Genomic DNA, 24,739 nt, shown 5'->3' on the forward strand with positions numbered 1-24,739 from the left:
ATAGAGGGCCCTGGTGTTCAAAGCAACCTTAGCGCTAAGACTGTCATGAGTCTATGTTAAGGTATGGTAGTTACAATCACCTTAGCGCCAAGACTGCTTTGTACAACGGCATCCTCATCTCTATGGCAACTTGATAAATGTTGGTGATATGTTATGGGTATAATAATGTGTGAGCATCTTGAGTGTCTGTGATGTAGTGAGTGAGTTGGGCTTAAGGTCAACTCTTACTGTATTCAAGTCTTCATTGCATGTCAGCTAGATGTAGAGGAAAACCTGTTGATGTGGGTCCCAGATGTTCAACACTTGTGAAATTCTGAAGCACAGGTTTGGTGCTGACAAATGTGTATAATGGACAAAGGTTTGCTGTTAATGCAGGGCCAACGTGTCAGCTGACAGGATAAGGCACATTCTTCCTTCACTGTGCACCATGATGCAGAGGATGTCGCTGTACTTTGTGGGAGCTGTATGTTATGTCTCACTTGTTAGATTCAGGGTTTATTGTGTTTTTGTCGACACATCAACCAATCATTTAACATTTCATGGTAAACACTGGAATTTTTTAAACAGCCAGGATGTGATTATTAACTACTGCTCAAAACAAACATATTAGTGGGCTGGTCATGTGTGGAGTTTTGAGGGCTGGTGGTGTGTGGAGTATTGAGGTCTGGTGGTGTGGGGAGTTTTGAGGGATGTTGACATGGGAGGGAGCTAAAATGGTTGGTGACGTTTGGAGTTTTGAGGGCTAGTGTTGTGGGGATTTTAAAGGGCTGCAGTTATGGGGACTTTAGGCTGCTGTTGACATGTTAGGGAGTTGAGAAGGCTGGTGATGTTGGGAGTTATAAAGGGCTGGTGATGTGCCTTTAACTAACTATACCTTGGCTAATGAGCGAGCGCCAGGTGACTACAACAGGTAGGGCTACTAGCACTGGGCATGGCATCAGTCAACAACGCATGGCTCAGACAGTTCAACAAACATTTTGTACTGCATAACTCATCATCTACAATACTAAAGTGGTTGCATATCTTAAATGAATACTCTTTAATAACCAGTGTATACCTATGCACAGTTTAACACAATATAATATCAGTTGTTTCCATTGATATATCTGGCAAAAAGGAAACAAGTACAAAACTCAATGATTAACTACGCCCACAAACCAGAGCATTTCAATCAAACAACATAATGTGTCACCATTAGCTAATTAAACACCTCCAGGCTTTTGGTTGACAGACCAGCATCTAGGGATGCTATAATATGAGCAATATTGTTTCACTGAAATGCTGTGGAGTGTGGGTTTCTCTACAGAACCTCTACTGAGCAGGTGCCTGCTCTTCATGCAACCACATTGTCAAGTATAAATAACTGTTTCTATTTACAAAAACGACTTTCCACTCAATCTCTATTGAATAAATAATGTAAATTGTACAACTGACAACTGTATAAGGTTATCTTTAAGGAACAAAAAATATTGCACAATTCTCACAATCATTGAAAATCTTGAAACTTTAGAAGATAAAATTTTCAGTAAATCAACATAGTGAATTGAATCCTGAGGCAACAACCATTAGTAAACAACACTTCACTAGTACCACACAAAGTCAACACTCACATCTATATTGTATACAGGTTACCACACTTGCCGAAACCACAGCATTCCTTACTTCCACTTTCCCATGTTAATGAATTGTATGGAATGGAAAATGTCTAGTAACATGAAGGAATGGAGTAGTTTTAATATTCAGTACATCACTGACATAAACTTATCTCGTAGCAATGCTAAGAATTTTAAGTTTTAATATATTTTTGTGTTCATCATGGATTTTGATTTGAAAATGACACAAAATCTGTTATTTCTTACATCACAATTCGTCAAAAATAAATAAATGCAATTCTACCTTAAAGAAACCACACACTTAAAGAAAGTTTTCTCCTTTAAAAGGGTGTCATGATATAACAAGTGTGTATGGTTCAGTATTACAAAAAAAATGACTTTCTCATCGATTTTCTGAAGGAAGAATATCTGCAAAACAGCAAGTGGATTCTTTAGAAAGATTTTCTTCAACTGTACAGTTTCTGCAAACTCCATATCTAAAGAAAGGGCCTTGTAAAAGGCAAAACTTTACCCTGCAAGGAATGTGGTCCAGAGTGTAAGTTGACAGAAATGTCAAGAATAACTATGAGCTTGTACAATAGAAGAATTTGGGGATCACATGTATCACATTTTCACTCAAAGTACACACACAAAACACAACAAGTTGAAGGTTTAACCTCAGTTGACAAGGAACTATCATAAAACAGTTAACAAAACATCATAAAAATGCATGGCATGTAACAAAACATTTCTCCAAACAAAACTGTATATCACTTGGAATGATACGTTCTGTGTAACAACAGAATGGATACTAGCGCAGTCCAACCAGTCTGTGGCTGGAGTAGACCCACACATGTCACTACAACTCACCACACACGAACTCAGGTAGAAAACTGTCCTGGAAAGGCCTACGATTCACTTCAGTGTACACTTAATCACTGAAACTATTCGAAAAAAACTCCAACAACACAATGGTCATTAGAAGGTAAACAGTTTGTCGTATCAACAAAGATGCATTTGTGTTCCTCTTAAAGGCTATATGTGTGACTCTTCAGGCAGAACTGTGTGACTCTTTATGCCTAACTGTGTGCCTCTTAATATCAAACTGTGACTCTTAATGCCTAACTGGGTGACTTTTATCCTTTAGAGTGACTCTTTGAAAGACTCTTTATGCCTAACTGCGAGACATAATTGCATACAGTGAAGCTCTTTGATGTGCCACTTGCATGATGAATGACTGGGCTACCATATGTAGAAGGCATATTGTTCTGAAGCTCTTACCTAAATTGTGAAAAAAATGAGTCTTAACACAGGTCCTACTGTACATGATAGGGAAATGAGTCTTAAAATAGGTCCTACTAAGCTGGGGGGCCTTGGAGCCACAGGTCCCCATGCCAGATCTAAGGCGGACGATTATCAAGAATGACCCCAGCCCGATCAAATCCGTGGAAAATTCTCATCCCTGACATGATGATCAGTTGATATATATCCGTACCCTTTCAACGATGTGGTGTGAATGTTTCCTGCTCCATGTAAGGTAACTGACTTCTAACAAGTGACTTTTGTTCTCAGGCTTCTCCAAAGGAGCTAGTCTAACTTGGACAAGCTGATGGAACACTATAGTGAAACATCAGATGGAACACTATTGGAATGCTTGTCTTAACTAATGGCTAATGGAACATTATGGCTTGACAGCTGATGGAATGTCATGGCTTAACAGCTGATGGAACGTCATGGCTTAACAGCTGATGAAACATTACGGCAGGTGGAATGTTGTGACAATATACTGTAATATAAGTTGACATTTTCAATGGCCTTGTTCTAAAACAAACTTATAAAATGTGATATACCTGTGAATTGGCGTTAATCTAACAAATGAGATCATACTCCACACACCTTCAGAAGAAAGCGCTCAATGGACAGTGATTGGAATATTGTTATGAGTTAGAAGATGATAGCAATTGACTACATTAATGCTGAGAGCCGTTGTCTGACTAATAGCAAGGACGAATCTACTGCATGACTTTCTTCATCCACCTATTGGACCAGTGTGGCTTGGTCTGTCCAGCACTATGGTGAAGGTTGTGTCTGCAGACACTGGTGGCTGGTGAAGACGTCTGCAGACACTCTGTTCTCATTGTCCATACTGACACATTGAAATAAACTGACACCATATTATCATTATCGACAACATTGACCATGTCATGGGACGCTGCACAGCCTGAATGTCAGACTGACCAAGATACCCCATCACCGTTGGCAGCTGTACCATCATGGCCGTGGTCGGTCACACTTATCGACGTCTAGTCCGAATCATCTCCGCTATCATTGTGCACCTTCCCCAGGAATGTCGTGCGACTACTGCTTTCCGACTGTGTCACTGACTGAGTTGCCTCCTCAACCTGTACAAAAAGTACTTAGTCAGCACCCAGGATCAACAATCTGGCATGATTATAGAAATGAATATTCAAGTTGTACATCAACAATATTCAATTCAAAGACTGGGACTGACTGAGTTTGGTTTTTACGCCACTTTTAGCAATATTCCAGCAACATCCAAGGGGAACACCAGAAATGGGCTTCACACATTGTGCCCCATGGGGAGTCAACAGATCTTCGCATGACGAGCCAACGCTTTAACAATTAGGCTACCCCAATCAAGTTATTCCAAGAAGAAAATCAAATCTGGGAGAACAAACACATCCAAGCTGGAATCTCTTCAGGGAGTCAAGCAGGAGATGCTGGATGCCTGACACACAATCCCCCACAGGGAGACGAACAAGGGGAGAGGAACAAGGGGAGAGGAACAAGGGGAAATGGAGGGCTGAGTGGTAACAGAAGTTGGGTGGGAAGTAACTGCATTTGTGTTTCTTTAAACAGAGATCACTGGGCAAACCCGGAACAGCATTTGAGTTGCTTTAAGCACAGATCACAGGGCAGACCTGGAATGGTATTTCTGTTACTTCAATAGAAGCGGCAATACCCCCTCCACATCCATAAGAAATCTCTGCTAAAAGCAGAGTCAATTGTACGATAGTGACTATATCATGAGGATATATTGGTTTCAGCAGTATTACAGCTGTATGATGTTGTTTGTAAACAAATCGAGCTGGGACCAGACAATCCAGTGATTGTCACCATTGAAATAGTGATGATAACAGGTGTTTGCGAAAAGGTGAGCACATATTACAGAGCAGACCAGGAACAGTATTTCTGTTACTTCAAGCATAGATCACATACCTGTAGACGGCTGCAGATGGTGGTGTAGGTCTTGCAGTTGAGAACATTCTCAGGGACACCTTGCAGCTCGAAGTCAGAAAAACATTTCTGTTGGAAAAATCACAAGGATTTGGTTTGAAGTGGCTGATCCTTACAAAAAAAGATTAAGATTCTTTTATCAGAAGCTATAACAAGTAGTGTGGAGAATCACCCTGTTAATAGTCATAAGACAGTTGAGCTGGTAGGGGTAAAGGGACATTGCTATAGGGGGAGAAGATGACCTACCCTGTTGATGGTCATGAGACAGTTGAGCTGGTAGGGGTGGAGAGACAGGTCTAATCTGTCAGTCAGCCAGTCGCACATCATCTTCATCTGATCACTGTACCATTGCTGTAACCAATCAGTTTGAGCAATGGATGAACACATTAAACAGGATAAGAGTCACAACCAACCAACAGCCAAATCAGACTGCATTGAAGTTGAAGTCAGAGATTTGTTTTATTTCCATACCATTTCTTTGCCTGCTAATGTACACAATTTCCAAAATTATAAGACATAAAGCACTGCCTGTGAGCTGAACATATGGATCTACCTCAAACAGGGTGAGAGTGTAGAGCTCATCAGTGATCTTCTGTCTCATCTGATCCAGGTTTCCTCGCATGAAGTCAACGTAGGACTTGCCCAGCTCATCTACAGGTTTCTACAAAACACAATGTACACAGTCTTGACATCTTGCATTGCATTTTATGAATATTGGCAGCACCCATATTACAGTCAGTTGGGTTTGAAAAAATGGGTTTGAAAAAATGGGTTTAAATTATTTTATATCTCCACTAGTGTCAGCTTAAAGTGTGAAAAATGCCTAAAATGAAACCCACAAGCATGTGTATTGAGCTGATACAGCAAATCTTAGCCTTGAATGAAAGACCAACATAGTAAATCCTGAATGCCAAGCTTATTGCCTTACTTTAAAGAGCCCCCAATGCTCCCCACAGACTTACAATGTTGTTACTTCAAGTTAACTATGGGGAAGGGTACTAACTGTAAGTGAGAGAATGGAAGCAAAGAACGTTCCCTCGTCGTATCTGGCCAGCTTGCTGAGTACGGACTCCAGCACAGACAGGAACTGTAACACAGGATGACACACATATATTAACAATGGTGGACTTGCTGTACATTTGGATCAAGGGGCTAATGAGCACTTTCAACACAAGATTACACTCAAATATACATCCACATAAAGCTCAACCATAATGATATACATGAAACAATTGTTAGATTCTCAAGTCGACAGTTCTATACAAGCATTAAATACTCATATCATCTGCCATGGTATGTTCTGGTGAGTGAGTTAGTGAGTGAGTTTAGTTTCATGCCGCTTTTAGCAATATTCCAGCAATATCATGCCAGGGGACACCAGCAATGGGCTTCATACATTGTACCCATGTGGGGAAACCTATTTCTTTTTCATGATAAATGAACACTTTCACCTTTATACTACCCCAAAGACCCTTCTGTTTCTGTGAATGGAGTGAACTATGCAACCCAATGTATGATCTTTGAGCAACAGCCCATACTGTTGTATGACACACGATTAAGCAAGTCTTTAAACCTGAACTACTCGATGATTAAGCTGCTTATCACTTTGGCTATTCAGTGACAGAGGACCAATTCCAACCTGGAAAGCCCATGCAGATGTGAGGAATGAGCATTGCTATATTTACCCACCTTTTCCACAAGACACTTGACCATCTGCACCTGGACTCTCTCTCCAGGAACTCGTCAATCTTGGTGTGATACTGGTGCTGAAGCAGTACAGGCAACATGAGCAGCCAACCAGTAACCTTAAAGCCTTCGAAGCGCTACAGCATTCGTAAGCCTATGGTAATCTATAGAGTTACGACATGGTTTTAACATTACAAACGCTTTAGGAATCGGAACCCTGAACTTGATTTCCCACCTATGGAACTGTAAGTGAGTTACGTGTATCACCACTTAGACCAGTATCCCAGTTACATCACCATGTGTAAGCTTACTGTGGGAGATAGGCCTGAAAAGATTCTGGTTTCTGATGTTTGGTGAAGCCTATGATCATTGGTCTGGTGCTGATTGGGGGGAACATGATCTGAGTGAAACTTGACACAAACAAACAATCACTAGTTTCCGATGTGCCAAGGGACACAACCCTGCAAAGCACATTGTCGTACCTCAGACAACTGACCCATCCAGACAGGTGTGAATAGCCTGCAGTCATTGGAAGTTTGATTCAAGTATATTCAACAAGCCAAAACTATGAGCAAGGCTCACTGATACCTCTGAACATGACTCCCAACTTAAGCTGATCAACAATTAAAAATTGGACCAAACATTGCACTGCAACTCTCATTTAGACAAAGAAGCTGTTTTTCAAACTTGAAAACATTTTCACCAATACTTAAGTTCAAATTCTTAAAATGCTGTAATTCTTGACAAAATAACAAAATTCTAATCAAATATGCACTGCACCTATCTTTTACACAAAGGAGGTGGTCCCCAAATTTGAAAACAATCCAACCAATAGTTTTCAAATTATTTGTTGAAAAAAAATGTCTTCAGATGGATGGATGAATGGATGGAAGGAATTCATTTCTACAACTAAAATAATACATGCTGTAACAAAACTGTAGTGCTGGGACTCATATAATTTAACACAGTGCTAGCACTAAGATTGTTGTAACTCATAAACACTGATGTAAGCAAATTTTACTTTGTAAAACAATTAATCAAGGCAACTGTTAAATGGTACTTACCATATTTGATCCACTGTCCAAGGCACACAGATGAAGAGCCTGATGAAGGAACAAAGTCACATGCACATCAACTGGGTCATGTAGTCGTGAAACGCCAGTACTGATGCTGGACATTCACTCTTTATGTATTGTCTTTGAACATTTTTTCTTTAAGATCATGCCATTTTAACTTTAGCCCTAAAAGTGTTGCAGACAGAAATTCACCACTTCGGTGAAACCCATCCACATGGGTGCTCACAGACCAGGACAAGGATAAAATTGGGATCTGAAACTCCTGTCATAGTATTGCAGAATGCTCTCAGAATGCAACTCTGTACAGAAGCACCTAGGACAACTGTGTCACCTTATAATAATACATACTGATCCAGTGCTTCAGTGCTTAAATAGGATAAAAGTAGAAATATCAAGTAACTAAAACACTATTATTGAGAGGATCACTATTATTGAGACAAAATTCCAAAGCCTAAACCCACTAGAACCCTGTACAAAGCACTTGAGAACTCTGCCCAAAGTGTTCAAACACCTTCATAAACCTTTGAAGTACAAAGTCCAACACTTCCCACATCCTGGCTCTAACCTCCACATGGAGCCCAATTATACTTGACGTTTCTATTCGCTGAATGTGGAACATGACGATGGGACAGAAACATCAAGACTGATCGGGCTCCGTGTGGAAGCTGGAGCCAGGATGAGGGAAGTGTTGGACAATGTTGGTCCACATACCTTGTTCTTGCAGTCGATGATGACATTCATCTGGGTACAGATCTCGGAGTAAGTGTTGTAGTCTGTTCCCTTCCCACCCTTCCACAACCAACTCTCAAACGCCTTCAGGGTTCTGGATAACAAATAAACTCCTTAAATTGGGTCCAGATATTAGCAGTCCAAACAAGTTTCATTGTAAGCTGTTCTGTGCCACAGGGTCTTTCTACCCTTAAGCTGCACGAAGTGTAAAACTGACAAACAGTGAAGAGGTCAAGGCAAAAAAATCCTCCAGTTTATATATGAGAAGTAGTCAGATGGAATCAAAATCTGACGGATAATATGGTACTCGTTGCTACCGTGAATGTGGTGTTGGAAATAAAGGTATTTGGCAAGCAAGTGTACCAGAAGGAATCTTAAGGGACGCTCTTTGGAAGTGTAATTGACCCTTTTCAATTCTGGAATCTCCAGGTTTAATTTTTCTTTCTTTTCTAAATTTACCACTGTCAAAAGCACAGGGTTTTCAATATCTACTCCAAGCAATGATTGAATCTAGATGTTGCATAGGTAATTATAACACTTGTGCAGAAAGGAAATTCAGCTGAGGTATATTTAGGCCACAGAATACTTGAGGTAATCCTACATTCTACTGTGTCAGGATGGTTATCTCAATTATTTGTAAGTCAGTGAGTAGGCAGGTACAATTCCATATTGTACTTCAGTCATAGTTACACAATAAATATTTAACTTGTTTATCAGCCTTATTGCATGAAAGCATAATCACCTCTTGGCTGCTGCTTCAATCATGTCAGCGGCCATGAGTTTGAGACGATGGTCCAGATGCTCAGCGAACACTTCCTCTGGCCAGTGCAGGTCACGGATGAAAGACTGCAGGGCGTCCAACTTCCACAGCATGTCTTCCGACGTGCCACATCCATTCCTGGAAGCAACAAGATATATATTCAAAAAAAGAAAGAAAAAAAGCCAGTGTAAGTGAGTGAGTGAGAGATGAAACAGTATAAATTTAATCCAAAAGCATGTTATAACAGTCTGCAATCTTAGGCATGAATTGACAAAATAGTACTTACATTAATGGTACAATCTGAAATGTTGATTACAACCAATTTCTCAAACAATACTAATGCTTGTTAAATCTCCATCACCACCACCGTCATCATCATCATCAATGGAACCCAAGGTAACCTGACAGCGAACAACATCCCTCCTTATATTATATAGAAGACTGTGTAGCATTGTATATTTCCCAATGACTACCTACCCTTGCTGGTCCCACTTCTCCCTCTCGAAGCCCTTGTGTATAGACTGTGCAATTGATGACTCCATCAGGTCCACATACCGCACAACCTGGGGCGCGAACACGTCTCTCAGCTGCTGGTGGAACCGACCGTTGCATAGGTTCTCTACAAATACAGACACAGTCTTTAGGGAACCAAAGTCATCATGCAATACAGACACATTGTTAGACACATTTGTTAGCTGACCATCTCCATGTTTATGTTTATTTGAGTCTCAATCTATGTCTTTAAGTACACCTGAGATATTCCCAGCTGAGTAAATAAGGCTGTTGGGTCTGATTGTGTCACTTTTAATCAGTATTTCAGTTACATCACACCCTGATAGCTATGTATGGGAGGAGAGCACAATTTCGATGCAGATGTTATCCTATTTGAAAGAGTTGAGTTGTGGTTGATGCTGACAATCTTAGAATCATAATCAAGGTGAATGTGGGATTCAAATCCAGAATAGTAGGACCCTAATAAGGGACCAACAAGGGGACACAACTCTACAGAGTTCAGGGGCAGCATAGATGATCATCAAACGATTGCGTTTAGTTTTGTGAATCACAGCAAGTATGCAAATCATCATAAATAAGCCCAATCAAAAGTTCAGTTAGTTTAGGAAGCAATGACTGACAAGGAAAGAATGTAACCTCAGAATGTTTTATCTCATCATCCAAAATGTCACTTAACTGAAGCACTGTAACTTCCACCATTACCATAGAGTGGAAGTTAAAATGTGTCCAAAATATTGCCAATTTGGTGAGAATACAGTGAAACCCTGTTTATTCAAACGGTTCTATTCATAGGAGTAACAATTTAACAGATAAAACATGTGGTTACAGAGAAATGTCCCTGTGCATCTGTAGGCCCAGAAAGCTGGGGTGAAATTGTGGGGAATGGACTACAATAACAAGTTCACTATACAGAAAGTGAGGTGCTGTGTCCAGATTAACAGGGGTTCACTGTATAGAGAAAATGTGATGCTGAGTCCAGCCTAACAGGGGTTCACTGTATAGAGAAAGTGAGGTGTTGTGTCCAGATTAATGGGTTCAAAGTATAGAGAAAGTGAGATGCTGGGTCCACATTAACAGGGGTTCACTGTACAAATTGTGGTGCTGAAAGTGTGGTTCACTGAAGGTGTGGTTCTATGTCAAGACTAACAGGGGTTCACTGTATACAGATTGTAGAACTGATGTTGGACTGACCATCTGTCCTCAGATAGTCGTTGAGCAGCTGGAAGAGCGGGAAGCTGTCCCACGTGTCCGGTGGCTGTGCCTCTAGTACAGCATTCATGTCCACCCCGAACAGCGACCAGAAGATCTCCGCATGCTCCACCAGCAGGTCACTAAACCAGGCAAACGCCTGCAGAACACACAGCAATAGAGTTTAAGTTGGACACTAGTACCATGTCCTAACAAGCTGCCATCTCCGTTTTCTCTAGTGTAGGGACTGAACATCTTCTACATTAACACTTGAAAATGGCAGACTGGTCTTAACACTTTGGTCCTTATTCAAACCAATTATAATTTCAACACTATCAGTACACTGGAGTGTGGGTAAATTCCTTTTAAATTGTGGAGAAATTATCCACACATATATATTTAAAAAATTGCGAATACTGTGGTGTGAATGAAGAAAGTGTTGTATGTAGTTCCTGACTTGTCCATTGGCCAGGGCCCTGTTCCCCAGAGTGGTTGTGGGGCCTTGACAATCACATACTTGAACATAGAACACAGAACGGAGCCCAGATGTCTATCCACTGCTAACATAGAGCAGCTCGGTCCCCACATGGGAGAAGGCTGAAGATGACAACTCAAGACACAGATCATATCCATACTTAATAAATATTGAAACAACTGTTTCATAGAAAGTGATAAATTGTTAAGAAGATTTCAGCTGAGCAAATCACATCACACTCAACAGTCTTCAGAGCTATAGTAACAAAAAATTGAAAAAAATCCAACACAGTACACTACAGGCAATTTACACACATCTTGTCACTAAAATTTTGCTTTAAATTTAAAACATTTTTCAAAAAAAAAAGAATGAAATTACAAATTGACATAGGTTTTATACTTGATGATGGAACACAGAGTCTAGATGACTAAGAAAAGATTAATTGAAAGTGGGAACTCCAGGAAGCATGTGACTAACTTCATGCAAATGTTACAGGCATCAGGTCAGGCTTGTGTACATACAGTTTCAAGTGCATAGTTTATTACAGCTGGATAATATAAACGCAGATTTACATGGATGTGCATTAGGAAAAATACAGAGCTTTTGGCTTTACCTGCAATAAACATAAAAAACAATGTCTTAATTACATTATTTTACCTTATTTCAGCTTTTTAGATTTCATTTTGGTCATGCATTTGACTATAAACTTCTAACAACCTACAAGCTAATAAAAGCAAAAAAAAATAATGTAAATGAAATGTGTAAAAATTGTGATTTTCTAGTAAGTAACACTAACTGCATAAATTGTGAAAATTATTCTATGAAAAATGTGAAATATCTATCTAAAAATGTCTGTCAAAAAACAAAGACGTTTCATAAAGCAGCGCTGTTTCAAAAGAGGAAAAAACAAATCAGCAAGCAAATTAACCCTTTAAGCGTGGACCATTTGACATGGTATTATGTGAGACTCTCCTCCACGCTGAAAGGGTCGTGTTGAAGTAACAAGATGTGTGTGGGACAAGAGCATGAGACTCACCGATCGAAACGCCTAACAGCAGATGAGGAGAAAGCACAGTTGCAAATTATTCATTGTCCATGCAATATTCAGTTGACAAACAGGAGGTATTGTTCACAACACTATTGGGTCTCACAGTGAAGCGAACGGCAGATTTGTCAACTTTACTTACAATGTAATCAAAAGGTCTGACTTCATTTTGTTGTTTTATTGTCTCACTATTACCATTTTGGTAACTTTCATGAATATCGAAATGTAAAATATTTGGGTTTATTTTTTAAATATACAGTTATGAGTTGACAAATCTGTTTGGGTACAATATGACTGGTGTTTGACATGGTACACAATACATGGACTGGCAACAGGGCACAGAAGCATGTCAGTCACATTGACTCACAATCTCCTTGGTCACACCATCAAATCATACTGATCAATCCCTGTCCAGGTAAGGTCACATCATACAGAGATACAAGTACAGGTCACACCATCACAGAATCAGATCATCCCATCTAGTTTAGGTCACACCATCACATCAGACACATTAACCCTAGTTGAGGGCACACTATCACATCAGACACATTAACCCTAGTTGAGGGCTCACCATCACATCAGACACATTAACCCTAGTTGCAGTCACACAATCACATCAGACAAATTAACCCTAGTTGAGGGCACACCATCACATCAGACACATTAACCCTAGTTGCAGTCACACAATCACATCAGACACATTAACCCTAATAGATGGCACACCATCACATAAGACATATTAACCCTAATTGGTGGCACATCAGACACATTAACCCTTGTTGAGGTCACACCATCACATCAAACACATTAACCCTAGTTGAGGTCACACCATCACATCAGACACATTAACCCTAGTTGAGGGCACACCATCACACCAGACACATTACCCTAGTTGAGGTCACACCATCACATCAGACACAGTAACCCTAGTTGAGGTCACACCATCACATCAGACACATTAACCCTAGTTGAGGTCACACCATCACACCAGATACAGTTACCCAAGTTGAGGTCACACCATCACATCAGACACATTAACCCTAATTGATGACACACCATCACATCAGACACATTAACCCTAGTTGAGGTCACATCATCACATCAGACACATTAACCCTAATTGATGACACACAATCACATCAGACACATTAACCCTAGTTGAGGTCACACCATCACATCAGACACATTAACCCTAATAGATGGCACACCACCATATAAGACATATTAACCCTAATTGGTGGCACACCAGACATATTAGCCCTAATTGAGGTCACACCATCATATCACACATTAACCCTAGTTGAGGTCACACCATCACATCAGACACATTAACCCTAATTGATGACACACCATCACATCAGACAGAATACCCTAGTTGAGGTCACAACATCACATCAGACACATTAACCCTATTTGAGGTCACACTATCACATCAGACACATTAACCCTAATTGATGGCACACCATCACATCAAACAGATTACCCTAGATGAGTCCCACCATCACATCAGACATATTAACCCTAATTGATGGCACACCATCACATAAGACAGAGGAGTTTAGTATAGGAAGAAGGCATTGTCCACTGCCATGCTCAGTGGTGCCATCAAGTTAATATCATCACATGAACAGTCATCTGTGTGGTCAAGGGTAACACTGACAAAACCAGTACATTTCTTACGATCAAACTTTTGAAATATTTTCTTGATATTTTCAGAATGAAAAATCATTCAGTTACAAAAGTTCCACCGCTTAATGGACCCTACAGACTTACATAACTCAGTTACCATGTATTGCCAGTGAGGGTACATAGGGTTCTCAATATACTGACACATCACAGGCAAATAACCATTGTGAAAAACTCTTCTGATAAAGTAACCTTTTTAATCCCTAAACTTTTAAATACAAATATGACCACTGAAAATATTTTGATTTCAAGATTCAAATAGAGGAGTATCAATTGCAGCGGGAAAGTTGACAGGGAGTATGCATATAAATACCAAATATGGATAAGAATATGAATTTGTATGCAAAAACAGAATGTACAGAGTATATAATGGAGATTGTGTGTCCTTGTTTACATTGTACACTTTACTCTGTGCCATCTTCCGCAGCGATCTGTCCACATCCGACTACAATGGACAGCACACATCAGTTATTCGGGAGAGAATCGGAGCCCTGAGGCATTTAATGACTCATTTGAACTAGGATACTGTGACATTACAATACAAGTAAAGCTGTATTCTTGTTCAATAATATACTTTAACATTAAAAAGGATGAAAATACACAGGCCACTTCATCACCATTTAACAACAAAGAACAGACACAATGCCAAGAAACATGTTAGATAGTTGTCTATCAGTGCCATCCCCATCCTCGATAATCTCCAGGGTATACTTTCTGAGAAATCTCCACTAGTATCCTGGATGCATCTACGGCTCGGCCCAATAATTGTATTACCTCCCTTTGCTGGCTTTTTATCCAATCTTACACTGGTAAGTTGAGCGTACCAATCGCAAGGCTTCTATCATAACTCATTTTCGCTTTTTTTATCTAACCAATTGCAGTTTAAGACTTTGCAAGTGTTATAAACATCGGACAATTCTTGTAACTACAAAATTGATTTTGCTTTAACGCTTTTAGTCACTACTAGGCATTGAGTTGGTAGTGCATACAAAGCTCAAAAGAGACAGGCTGAGAAAGTCAGTCACACAATGTAAACAAATCTTCATTTCGTTAGGGTCAACCGAAATAGCAAAACATGTTACATGAAAGAACAATGTGGCCGGATATTGTACCCCTTCATCTTTAGATATTCTTCAATTTGTCACATCATTTTGGATGTTTTAAGTTTCCATAGCACAATCTGAAGGCCTACAGTATCTTGTTAACAGAGCAAAAATATTCGAGGAGTAATATTTTTTTATTCAAACGGAAATATTGTCATTGTCAGCAGTTGCCTATCATTACACATCCAAGTATCAAAAGTTCAGTTCATATGAGTGCCTATAAAACCATGCTTTAAATATTTCAGATTTTTATAAAAGAATTGCATGGGGACTTTGAACTGAATTACCTTCCCTCCAGGTTGATCGATCGAATTTAAAACTATGTGAGAAGAATAGTGACTTTCTGGAAGTATTGGATGGAGTGAAATAAAGTGTATATCTTAATTATGAGAACATTATTTGAAGTTTGTTACCACATAAATTATTCACATATAATGGTACATTTTAGGAGTAATATTACAACTGTAATTTTGATTAATTCACTGGAAATGATATCAAGGTATGTTTTCAGAATCTTACTTTTTTAGTAAGCGTGGAAGGGTAATAAAATTAATAATAATCTAATCAATAATAAATAATTATTTGAATTGATTGACATATCAGATTTTTAGATTTTTAAAGGCAGAACTAGGCAAACAAACACACAGTACATATCAAGACAGGACAATCACTTGTATTAACTTAGTTTCTTGGCTCTGCTTTTTAGATGTTTTTTTAAATACTACATTTACTAATAAGATAATTCTGAAAGTGATTGCTAGTGTCATAACTCATTAAAGTTATTTCAACATCCAGACAATTTGAAAAAGCAAAGGCTACGTTTTGGTCAGACCCTGGTCAGGTATTATCTAGTCCTGGAACAGAATAACTTACAAAAATCTCAGTTGACTTTTCATGTAACGGAATAAAGATTGAAACATATATTTCACCCATATTTGATGTAATTCTTCTGATAAATCATAAGTTTTTAGGAGGTTACTACTATTGGAAGACTGACCCAAAGCTAGTGTTTATATTAAGATGGTGGATTTGGACAAATTGTTCAAGGTTTGTTGATGGTTATTTGGAAAATGAGCTTCATATTAAATTGCACACTGGTTTGTAGGAGGTGAGCGGCTTCAGGACATTTTTCATGTCTGTTTTCCTAAACCTTTGTTATGACTTTGACCAAATTTTGAATCAACTTTACTATAATTTTTATGACACCAGTAAGTATCTCAGAAAAGGAAATAGATCAAAATCAGTGTTATGTCCTCTAGGGATATGGTCTCAGATCTAATAAAACAAAGATTATCATTGTTTAATTAGGAAGCAATAATTGTATTGACAGAAGGCTTTGAACATAGGATATATTCTTTGCACCTTATTTACACTAGTAGTTAACAGTTAGGCATATCTGATGAAAAACAATAGATCTACATTTGTATTTTGTGTAACATTCTATTTCAATGCTAGTTAATTGTTCAGAATAACTGTGATTCTCTGTTCCAAAGTTTTGCATCACATGTTTCCTATTTCTGGAAGATGGGTCAGTTTGTGTACAGGTGCAGACTGTATCTTGGATCTTCTTTGTGTTCTGGTGCTGTGACATACCTGTACATAAGCTGGCAGTTCATGAAATCCAGTATTGTGGAAGTTTGTATGTAAATTAGGATTCCACAAGAAAGTACATATAGAAAAATTAAATGGAAATGATGATTAAAAAAATGATTTTCGTATATTCAGTGTCATTTTATCATGGAGTACAGATTTTGAAGAGAGACACTTTACTGAGAGTTGCTGCAGATCCATGGAAACATATTGTTTACAAAGCCCAATTACCTTTTCAGATTTCCAAATAAGATCAAATAGGTTATGCTGTGATTGATTTGTTTACATTAATTGTACAGACAAATAAGGTGCATGAAGTAGTAGGCGGAAATATTTTCTGCTTTTATTTACCATTCTCTTAATTCATTAAAAGATAGAAACCCATGTTTTCAGATTATTGAACTAAATTTGAACAACGCCAACGGATAAGTAAAGCCCGCAGCGCTAGTGTTGATAATCTATTTATAGATGCGAAGCGATCAACAACATGAACATGTGTTTGTGTTCCGCGAGTTTTAAAAATTATAAACCCAAACAACAAAATTTAGTTATCCTTTCCTGCTAATATCTGTGAGCCGGAGGTGAATTGCCAGGTAGATTAATTGATTCGAAGAAATTACAGCTTACTACAGTCTCAGCAGCTAGTCGAGGCGGCTTTTCATCGGGCATGTACTAACCTTAGCAACACAATTGTTGCAGAGGTACCCTGAAAGAGGTAGAAGGAGGTCTTGCATATATAATTTTGTAAGGTTTCAGGCCTGTCAATATTCGTCTGTATGATTTTTCCCCTAAATCTGAGTCGCAGAGCGGCTGCCATCTTTGTTGATACTGACAAGCTCGGTTGTAACGGCTAATCTTATTGGCTACTATGAGAAATAGGGATGAAACGGTACGCTCTTACCACGGTACGGTACGTATTAATTGCGGTACAAGGCTTTCGATTCGGTCCGTTATGGTTCGGTATATGAGATATGGTAATAGAGCCAAACCTTACATTGTTTAATAACATGGAAAAAAATAACCACAATCTTTGCTATTTTGAATGAACAAAACTGTCAGTTTCATGACAAAATAGAAGAATTAAAGTATCACTGGGACCTTGGAGTTCACAGCTGCTGTGTGGCAATATAGCATAACATCACATCAGCATTTACTGCAGTGAAATGACCACGTCCCAGGAAAAGTTCATGTTTAAAAAAACCAACAACAAACAACAACACACAAATCAGATCTTGTCTAATGTGAACCAAAGACAAAATACCGCGGTTCTACTAATACCGCGGTATACCGTTTCACCCCAAGTGAAAAGGCAAAGGCAAAGGGAGGTAATAAAAATAATGGGCTGAACCGTAGAAATATCCTGGGTACTAGTGGAGATTTATCGGAACGTATACCCTGGAGATTATCGAGGATGTGCCCTCCCAGTCCCAGCTGTATTCAACACATATACTGTTTCCATCAGCATTAGTACCCCTTCTCCCCACAAACATACTTGAACCCATTTACACTATACAGAAATCGCTTCCTTTGATATATCTTCCTTAAAATCCTCACCCTTTGTCAATATTGCATCCATCCCATATGAAAGTGACATTTCTTGCATACTAGCAAGAGATCGACCCCTGTATCCGCCATGTTCTACAGACCCCTGCATCCGCCATGTGCTACAGACCCCTGCATCCGCCATGTGCTACAGACCCCTGCATTCCCCATGTGCTACAGACCCCTGCATTCCCCATGCGCTATAGACCCCTGCATCCCCTATGTGCTACAGACCCCTGCATCCCCATGTATTACAGACCCCTGCATCCCCCATGTGCTATAGACCAATGCATCCCCCATGTGCTACTGAGCCTTGTTTATTGCATCCCCTATGTGCTACAGACCCCTGCATCCCCATGTGTTACTGATCCCTGCATCCCCCATTTTCTACAGACCCCTGCATCCCCCATGTTGTAGGAACCCCTGCAACCTCCTGATGTGCTACTGACCTCTGCATGATGCTCCTCGTGCTGCTGCAACACCTCTATACACAACTCCGCAAGGTGCATGATGTCCTCCAGCTTCTTCTTGGAAGAGATGTCATCACTCATGGCATCTACAACAGTGGACTTGGCATGAGACTGCTGTCTACTGACACGAAGAATCAATGACTACACTACCATATGGATGTGCTGCCTTCACACCCAGATGTTGTACATGTGACCTAGCTGTGGTCACATGGGGTTCTACCTCCAGACACTTCTTGCATTCTAGAATAACCTAGTTTGAAAATCATTGCCTGTGCCAACTGCCTTTGAAAAGATTTCAGTTAACAAACATGCCCACTATACAACCACTGTAGCAATGAAAGCCAAATCCCAAGTACCCTTGTTATGTATACTGAGAGAAACAGAAAAAGGAACACAGGCAAATTGAAGTGTTCCTTTATTTGTTCCAGTTTTCATCACCAACTTTGAATAGCGCTGTCGGAGGAAATCTGAAAATAAATTAAGGAACAGAGCCATGAAGTGGTGTTCCCATGTTTGTTTCCTTCAGTATATTTTGTAAATATGTTCCAAACACCCACTGGACCAACTTGATATACTGTTTTCAATTTGTGAATGATAATTTCAATTACATAGAGCTAAATGTGTCCATCTTTGCAACTAAAGAAAAAGGGTAATATTTTGGGTGAACTGCAAATTTCAGCAATATTTAAGCATTGTAACTCTCCACAGTGAATAGCCCCATTTCAGAGAAACTGAAACTCTGTGAATAGTGCTAAAGGGTCAAAATTTCTTTACTTATATTTGATCAATGAGCAGTGGATCCTTGCACTGCAAGGGACATAACTCTGCATCTGTAAATAACAGATAAACTAGAAACATCAAGGTAGGAGAAATCACGTCGAGTTACACCAACACAGCCACACATACAGGTGAGAAACAAACTTGATTACAAAAAAACCCCAAAATGCACATAAATGTCAAGGAAAATAACATATCACACAGCATAAACCAAAACATGGAAATGAGAGGGTAGAAAGGAGGGCAGTCATGGGGATATACCTACCACAGTTTCCTACAGTCATCATCAGCAGCAGCAGAAGCAGCACAATGCAAACATACACAGTCAGATTGTGCAACAAGAGCCTCAAGCAAGTCTAGACTTCATGTCATAGCGACATTAGTCCTGCCTTGACCAAGTAATTTAACGATATTCTCAAGTTCACGGATAGACTAACACTTAGTATCTGAAGAGTGAGATGGGAGATCAGGAAACCTGAGGATATCTAGACTAGCTTCATTAGGGCTTTAGCATAATGTGGTAGGGACTGAAACAAACTAATTCACAGAGAAATCCTTCATCTAATTTCTTTAAAACAAAAGGTAGGTGTTTCAATCCTATACATCTTCATCCTTTTTAATTGTAACTGATGTTTTCGGAAAATCCTGTTAGAGCTTCATTGTAAGTTCTGTATACATTTCCGTTCAGCTTAAAATACGTTTAAGATCTTTTGTACATCAAAATCCCAGTACTGATCATATTCATATTCAAATTTTGAGGGAAGAATCATTTATATGAGACATGTTTTTCCAATTACAAGATATATTTGTGACAAACTGTGATTGTGATCATGCTCATTTATAGTAGTGAAAATAGTGAAAAAAGGGCGAATAAAATGCATGATTTAAATTCATAAAAAAAAGTAAACTTGTGTGTCATATTGTGCAATGTAGCAATAATATTGTGAAAAGTGGAAATGTCATGATTACTGATGGTCGACAAATACTGGCCAAAAATATTTTAACTGATCTTTATAGAAAAACACTAACTATATGGTACTAGTCATGCATTTAATACTGAACACTATTTAGTCGTTGTACAAATCTACAGCACCCATATAGTTAGCTGCATCCTGTAGTCAGCTTGATCCAGAGATGCCAACCGATGTAGGAAGCAATTAGGAATAGTGGAGCTAACTGGTGTCTAAAATCGTAATTACAAAAGAACTGTAATCATCATCAGATGAACAGTGACCCTGATATACAGCAGTTACCTCTTGAATGCCACCATCCAGTCTCTCTCATCGCAGTAACAGGCAACTGAGAAATAACTGCTTGGATATGTGGCAATATTTCAGCCATCAACTTGTATTAATTAAATTACTGTTGACCATTTTAACATTTTTTGTCATACAATTTCCTTAAACATATTGGTGAATATCATGAAGATTTGACAAAAAATCCTAATGTTTGGCATCTCTGCTGAATCAGTTTTTTAAAAATAGGGAAGATCACACTTACTTAAGGTTGTAGCACTTCTTTTATGTGACAAGTGAGTGAGTTTACTTTTACGACACTTTTAGCAATATTCCAACAATATCACAGCAGGGGACACCAGAAATGGGCTTCACGCCTTGTGCCCATGAGACAAGTCTAATGATCAGTTAAGGGAGTAACAGCCATGGGACCAATTCCAACAAGAGAGTGACAAGCTGGACTGGGGACCTATTCTTCCTCAGAATCCCCCAAAAGGGAGTGACAAGCATGCTATACTGGACACCAATTCTTCCTCAGAATCCCCCCAAAGGGAGTGACAAGCATCATGTACTGGGCACCAATTCTTCCTCAGAATCACCCAAAAGAGAGCGACAAGCATGATCTACTGGGCACCAATTCTTCCTCAGAATCACCCAAAAGAGAGTGACAAGCATGATGTAATGGGCACCAACTCTTCCTCAGAATCACCCAAAAGAGACCGACAAGCATGATCTACTGGGCACCAATTCTTCCTCAGAATCACCCAAAAGAGAGCGACAAGCATGATGTACTGGACACCAATTCTTCCTCAGAATCACCCAAAAGAGAGTGACAAGCATGATGTAATGGGCACCAACTCTTCCTCAGAATCCCCTAAAAAGGCTGGCTGAGTATGGTTTTACGCCGTTTTTAGCAATATTCCAGCAATATCACGGCGGGGAACACCAGACATGGGCTTCACAAGTTGTACCCATGTGGGGAATCAAACCCGGGCCTCCGGCGTGACGAGCGAACGAGTGACTAGTGAGCCCTAGTGACAAGTGCAGGCATGATGTACTGGGCACCAACTCTTTCCCAAAAGGGAGTGACAAGCATCATGTACTGGCCACCAATTCCTCCGAAGAATCATAACAGTACAAGGATGGTGTCTGGGGGGAAGGAAGGGAATGATAAGCACACTGTAATGTGGTGGTTCTGACAGACTGCTGGTAACAGGTGCCCCTATCTTGTTGTCCAGGATGCAGCTTCCTATATGTGTTGCTGTGGTTCAATAATGTCTATTTTTACTACCATATTTTGGTGGAAAAAAAAATATAACTTAAAGATCTATATGAAAAAACATACATATTGACTACAAAGAAAAAAGTATGCAGCTCCAATCTTAAAAAGCAAGTCTGATATGTTCATTCTTAAAAATCTTTGAGAACTTGCTTTGTAAAACTGGTTGTGTACATCTCATAATACTTAGCACAAACTACAATTATCAGTTGTGCAGAAAAATCAGCTACGAAATGTTGGAACTGATCTAGTTTAGCAAAATAACGAAAAGCAACAGTCTATGAATTTGTTTCAACAGAGTGAAACACGTAACAGTCATCACCTTTCTTGCGTCCTGATGGGTCAATGTGAAATGGACAAATAGCGGTTTAACTTTGGCTGACATTCATTATCACAGTTTTCTTGCAGCAGTTATAAAATATAAGAACACATCTTTCTAAAAGAAGTTGTCCATTTTAATTAAGCCATGTTTCAACTACCATATTTTCTTGTGTATATAGATGCAACTTGTTATTTACAACAACAAAAACAACACTTTTCCTCAACAATCTAGATAATGTGCATGGATAAAATGAAGAAAGAAATGATTCTTTCCTTTACTAAATTTAATTTGTCAAGCCAAGACTGACTAATTATGGGAATGTAAAGGAATCAGGTATTTATTTACTTCTAAACTAACTTATTTTTGTTTTTACTGATAAAATCTTAACTCTGAAAGTCAACAAATCCATTGTTAAGACTGCCACATAGTCTTGTTAAACTAGTATTTTGTCAAGAAATGCAATATGAAATGAAAATGCACATGTCAGTTAAACTTTCATTCAATTGGCATACTGTTATCTACAGCACTGGCTCCACCAATGATTTAACACAAAAATAGAATTTGATCTGCAAACACAATCACTTGTTAATAACAAAATTGGCCTCAAAATCTGGTATTTACACCATACGCAAGAACATATATAGTAGTCTGATTAACAGTCACCCTGGAATAGAAGTATCTTACTATTAATTGAGGTAAGGATACGATATGAGATCGAAGTGAACCTTCTGAATGGACAACAACAGCTTGTTGTCACACACAGCCAGATCACTTCACCTTCATCATACTTAATTGGCAAGCCCTTAACATTAATCCTACCTTCCGTTAGGCCTAAAAATAAATATGTTGTGGTTCCGATTACCCGACTGACCCTTGAATTCTGGTGCCGACCCTATTTTTTTTTTTAAGCGGTATAAATAAAATAAGCGTTCAGATACCATTGTTTTTTCCCGGCACCAACGGACATCAGTCATTCTGATAGAGAAAGTCAACATGATGGCCGCAAGCTTGATTAAATAAACAATTACACATTGATAAATGTGTTATTAGTTTGTATCTTACTTCTAAAAAAAATGTAAAAAAAATAAATGTATATATACATATCATGTCAATAGGCTAACTCAGTATTCACATAGTGAAACTAACCCTGACATGTCCTTGCCAAAAATGGAAAAAATTGTAAGGCATCAAAAGGTGTCACATGCTCATGTTTTCCACCTACTATATGTATATCAAAGACTTGCAAGTTCAATAACTGGAAAGATGTCTAGATGGCATAACTTCGTAAGGGTAACAGCATGAGTACAGCTAAACAAGGGGTCTCTTACCCTCAATCTATTTTTTTTCCAAAACCCGAGCGTTGAACTAGCGGTATAAATAAAATAAGCGCTCAGATACCATTGTTTTTCCGCACCAGAATAAATCCGTTAACTGCCGGTGACACCGACGGACATCAGTCATTCTGATAGAGAAAGTCAACATGATGGCTTCCCGGCAACCCGACGACTGACACAAAGCTTGATTAAATAAACAATTACACATTGATAAATATGTGTTATTAGTTTGTATCTTACTTCTAAAAAAATGAAAAAAAATAAATGTATATATACATATCAGACACTTCTTGATGACCTGGTGCACCTCCTCTGGGGACACCGGGGTAATAATATCCTTCATCAACACCTGAAATAGGAACTTTAACATCAGGTCAGTCCAGAGTGCTACGTCTACCTCACTACCAGAAGGACCTGTGGAGATCTGGGTGAGAATTGGCAACCCATGCTTGTAAGATTCGACTAACAGGATGATGTGGTGGGCTCACTGACTTGGTTGACACATGTCATCGTATCCCAATTGTGTAGATTGATGCTTATGCTGTTGATCACTGGATTGTCTGGTCCAGACTGGATTAATTACAGACTGCTGCCATACAGCTGGAATATTGCTGAGTGCGGCGTTAAACAACAAACAAACAAACTATGGAAAGGTTGAAGGTCTGAGGGTGAGGATAGTTGGGCCTTTGGGCTCTCTTCTAAGCTGTCAAATGGTCAACCTTGGAGCCAAAATACAAATATATCCCTGTTTTGGTACTTAACATGATTGTCATATGATTGTATTTTTTACCTTGTGATATATACAATATATAGAGGAATGTCATTAGTTACGTGGCATCAACTACACTAACATATCCCTGCTGTTACCATGCTAGTACCATAATACAAACTGGTTACCAAGCAACAGATACCCCACTATATCCCTGCTGTAAATAGTACCATGATACAAACTGGTTACCAAGCAACAAATACCCCACTATATCCCTGCTGTAAATAGTACCATGATACAAACTGGTTACCAAGCAACAAATACCCACTATATCCCTGCTGTAAATAGTACCATGATACAAACTGGTTAC

At 39.0% G+C, this 24,739-nt stretch overlaps 1 protein-coding gene across 1 annotated transcript in view; it reads right to left on the reverse strand.

Annotated features, from left to right (window-relative positions):
- Positions 1-3,051: 3,051 nt before the first annotated feature.
- LOC124258608 (calcium-dependent secretion activator 1-like) overlaps positions 3,052-24,739 on the reverse strand; it is a 104,786-nt gene continuing 83,098 nt past the window's right edge. The window contains 14 exon segments of the mRNA XM_046692675.1: positions 3,052-3,994; positions 4,833-4,919; positions 5,097-5,201; positions 5,404-5,511; positions 5,854-5,937; positions 6,540-6,581; positions 6,584-6,616; positions 7,601-7,639; positions 8,324-8,435; positions 9,084-9,239; positions 9,579-9,720; positions 10,806-10,962; positions 18,693-18,859; positions 23,937-24,009. Of these exon segments, the coding sequence (XP_046548631.1) occupies positions 3,896-3,994; positions 4,833-4,919; positions 5,097-5,201; positions 5,404-5,511; positions 5,854-5,937; positions 6,540-6,581; positions 6,584-6,616; positions 7,601-7,639; positions 8,324-8,435; positions 9,084-9,239; positions 9,579-9,720; positions 10,806-10,962; positions 18,693-18,859; positions 23,937-24,009 (1,404 nt within the window). The 3' untranslated portion in view covers positions 3,052-3,895.

This window comes from Haliotis rubra, unplaced genomic scaffold, assembly GCF_003918875.1.
Source record: "Haliotis rubra isolate DU_JTF1 unplaced genomic scaffold, ASM391887v1 Scf7, whole genome shotgun sequence".
Taxonomy (NCBI): domain Eukaryota; kingdom Metazoa; phylum Mollusca; class Gastropoda; order Lepetellida; family Haliotidae; genus Haliotis; species Haliotis rubra.